We start from the raw sequence: 3,896 nt of genomic DNA, 5'->3' as shown, positions 1-3,896 counted from the left end.
TCTCTGCTCACACTGTATCCTCTCTGCTCACACTGCACCCTCTCTGCTCACACTGCACCCTCTCTGCTCACACTGCACCCTCTCTGCTCACACTGCATCCTCTCTGCTCACACACACTGTACCCTCTCTGCTCACACTGCACCCTCTCTGATCACACTGCATCCTCTCTGCTCACACTGCATCCTCTCTGCTCACACTGCATTCTCTCTGCTCACACTGCGTCTTCTCTGCTCACATTGTACTCTCTCTGCTCACACTGTACTGCTCCTACCCCGACTCTTGCAGGAGGGGCATCTCTTCTCTGGTTTCCATGGTACCTGTGCTTCCAGCCAAAAAATACAGACTCCACTTGGGCTCACCTACTTCCTCTCTAAGTATGAGAAGGAGCTGCAGGTTGAAGGCCAGCCCAGGCAACTTAGTGAGATCTTGTCTCAAAACAAAATAACTAAAAAGAGAGTTGGAGATGCGGCTCAGTGGTAGAGCAATTGCTTAGCATGCATGAAGCCCCAGGTTCAATCACTTTCAAAAAATCATACCATTAAATCTCCTCCAGGGCCAGCAAAAATGGCTCAGCAAGTAAAGGCACTTGCTACCACGCCTGGTACTGAGTTTGATCCCCAGAACCCACACTGTAGGAGAGAACCCACTCCTGCCAGTTGTCTTCTTTCCTCCACACGCCTGCTATGGCACAGTACTTCCACATGCATTCAGATACACACACAAAATAAATAAATAAAGATGTAATACTTTAAAAAGCCATTTCCTACAGGGACTTGAACACAGCTCAGACAGTAAAGTGCTTGCTGAATGAGCACTCAGTAACGACCTGAGTCATGTGAGGTGGTGTGGGCCTGTCATCTAGAGACAGTATCTCTCTGGAGATCCATGGAGTTAGCCTTGCCAAAGCAGATTCAGTGAGAGATACCATCTCAAAGGGGGAGGGGCAGAGAGTGGCAGACAAAGACATCCAGCATTGACTTCTGCTTCTATATGTATGTGCACACTTTTGCACTCACCTGAACACACACACGTATATACACATGAACATATACATGAACATTGCACACATACACATGCATTTCCTTCCATTCTCTCCCCCTCCTGGTGACACTGAGGAAAAATTTTTAGACTGGGCTCAGTCATCCTTATTCCTAGCAAGACAGAGCAGCCCTGGATGGGGGCGCTCCTCAGCCAGCCCCCTACAGCCAGAACCCACTTACCTGCCTTATGGAGAACTCTAGTGACTTTCTTTATGTGGTAACAGATACTGACTGATCACAGTCAGGATATAAAACCTCACACCCAAATATATTTATTTAAATAGGAAGTTCATTTCTTTTTTGTTGTTGCTGTTGTTGTTTTTTGTGTGTGTGTGTTTCAAGACAGGGTTTCTCTGTAGCTTTGGAAGCCTCTCCTGAAACTAGCTCTTGTAGACCATGCTGGCCTTGAACAGAGATCCACCTGCCTCTGCCTCCCAAGTGCTGGGATTAAACGCATGCGTCAAAAGTTCATTTCTTAAATCACCGCACAAATAAGTCCATCTTGTTCTCTTATAGTATGTTCTCTAGTAAATTGTATTGGGGGGTGTGGGGTAGATAGCCCTGAACCCCTTTGCTATAAGATTCCCTGGAAAGCCATTCTTCAAACTGTCCCTCCAAAAAAGACACTTGAGATGGGTGTCACGATGAAGGCTTGCTAGAGTAGCGTGGCACGCTTTGATGAGAGGGGGCAGCTTGTGAGAGACTGTACCCTGGTAGTGATGTTTGCGTGGAGGTTTATAGGACAAAGAGGAATTTCCCAGGAGAGACAGCTCATGTAAAGGCCCTGGGGCTGGAGGGAACGGGAATCCTAAGGGGTTCTGAAAAAAAAAAAGGCCAGAGTGCTCAGGGCATGATGTTAAGATCAGAGAAGTGGGTGGGTGATGGCATTGACTATTTAAAGAGAGATCCCAGCACCCACATAACAACCTGACTGTGGTCTCACACATCCTTTAACTCCAGCACTGACAGACAAGGGAGGATCCCTGGGCCTTGATGCCTTCCAGCTTAACCAATAAAATGCAAGATCCAGGTTCAGGGAGCGACCCCGACTCTATGAAACAGGTGGAGAGGGATAGAGGAGGACCTCTCGAGGCACTCCGTAGGCACCCATACACATACAGGTGATGCATCATGCACACTTCCCATGTATACACATACATCACACCACATCACAAGATACACACAAAGACAGAGAGGAAAGCGTGCCCATTAGAAAACACTTTTCAATCATCCTGAGGACCACCCAAGGCCTGACCCTTGACCTGAGAGTCCGAGGTTCATTGAGGGGGTTAAAATTAAAAATGAATAAACGATTCCATCAAAACCAGACTTTCGACAAATAGATAGTTGTAGCACTAAGGTGGCTGTGGGGAGTTAGAAGTCTGGCTGACCTACTTTGTACTTCCTGGAAGGATGACCTTGTCAGCCACCTAGGCTCCTGGGGCTTTGGACTTCCATCTGTGCAGTGAGAGGCCAGAGTCAACAGCTAGAGCTGGTGGGAGTGGTATGTCGGTGTCCGTCCCCCCAGTCATAGAGTGCCCAGCACAGGGTCTTCTGAGAGGCTGACAACCATCCGTCCAGGATGGAGTTTAAACTGCTCCAAGAGCAGACCGTGCACAGGCTCCTGGTGTCTGAACTCGGGAGCCGGCTTTGCACTGTTTGTGTGCACGGTGTTGGTTCCTATTTCAGCATGAATAGGCAGGTACGCAGGCATCTGGATCCAGTGTGGGGAAAGGGATCTGTGCACGCATTCACGCTGCAAACACACCTCTCTATAGAATTCTGGGTGTAGACCTGCACAGGAAGGAAAATCCACCCAAGCCAGGACGGTGAATCCAGGGCTGAGCACCCTTGCCTGTCTCCCAGCTCCATTCTAAATCCCTTGAGATTTGCGAAATTGTTCCTATGAATCCTGCCCAACCCCGAGTCTGTCTGGAACTGAACTAGGAGTCTCTGGAACAAACTTCATTTTGATTCCTTTTTCCCAGACACAGGCACAAAAGGCACACACAACTCTCCCTGAGGTCCCCTTCCTAGGGTGCAGGTCCAGGAAACCCAGGCACAGAGGTTCTGTGCCCGTCCCCTCTCCTCCCCCCACCCCCAGCCTTTTCCCCAGCTGCCTCTACACCTCATGAACACGGGCGCACCCCATGGTCTAACATGTACATGTTTAACTTGCCAAACGCAGGCGTCTGAACTCTAGCAAGCGCACCCAAGATTTGGTGAGCAATTCCCTCCCATCCGCTCTGCTGCCCTCAAGGTCCGCCCTTTCCCAGAACTTCTGTGCGGTGCTGGGAGGGGACTTCGGTTCCCACCTCATTCCAACCCCCCTACAGGACACAGCGCTGTCAATCAGTATAAAGTTTGAAGTGCTAAAAACACCCCAAGTTTTCCGTATGGCCCAAGGTCCAGAATTCCAGTTAAGATTTGCATTCTGGTTTGGAGCAAGATAAAAGAGTGTATCCCTGCAGAGAGGCCCAGACAGGACACGGCCCAGGGGTGTCTCTGAGCCCCTCTCTTGTCCTAACCCTGCTGGGGCTGCGCAGTTAAGCACCGAACCAGACCAGGAACTTGAGGGTCACTGAGTGCACCCACACCCACCCAGGGCTGTGCCGGGAGAAAACCCAGCTGAGTGCGGTGGTCCAGGCCCAGGAAGGCGTTACCATGGTGATGCTCCTCGGGTCCCCGCGTCGGTCGGCAGTTTCTGTCCCGCAGCGCAGCTCTGCCTCTCCTAGCCCCGGAGCTAGTGCGGCGGGTGGACGGGGGACTCCCAACCCGGCCTCATCCCGAGGGGCAGCCTACCCGGGACAGGGAAGAGGGAGAGGAGACCCAGACTGAGGAGGCGAGAGACGGAAT

The 3,896-nt window shown here is 50.9% G+C and overlaps 1 protein-coding gene across 1 annotated transcript in view; it reads right to left on the bottom strand.

Moving 5' to 3' along the window:
- Positions 1 to 3,817, bottom strand: part of Kiaa1755 (KIAA1755 ortholog) — a 37,882-nt gene extending 34,065 nt beyond the window's left edge. Inside the window, exon 1 of the mRNA XM_013352102.2 lies at positions 3,704 to 3,817. Within this exon, the coding sequence (XP_013207556.1) occupies positions 3,704 to 3,706 (3 nt within the window). The 5' untranslated portion in view covers positions 3,707 to 3,817. The remainder of the gene's footprint in view (positions 1 to 3,703) is intronic.
- Between the last annotated feature and the right edge of the window lie 79 nt (positions 3,818 to 3,896).

Source organism: Microtus ochrogaster, linkage group LG8 (assembly GCF_000317375.1).
Source record: "Microtus ochrogaster isolate Prairie Vole_2 linkage group LG8, MicOch1.0, whole genome shotgun sequence".
In the NCBI taxonomy this organism is placed as follows: Eukaryota; Metazoa; Chordata; class Mammalia; order Rodentia; family Cricetidae; genus Microtus; species Microtus ochrogaster.
The sequence above is the reverse complement of the archived record's forward strand: the minus strand, read 5'-3'. Positions and strand labels throughout refer to the sequence as shown.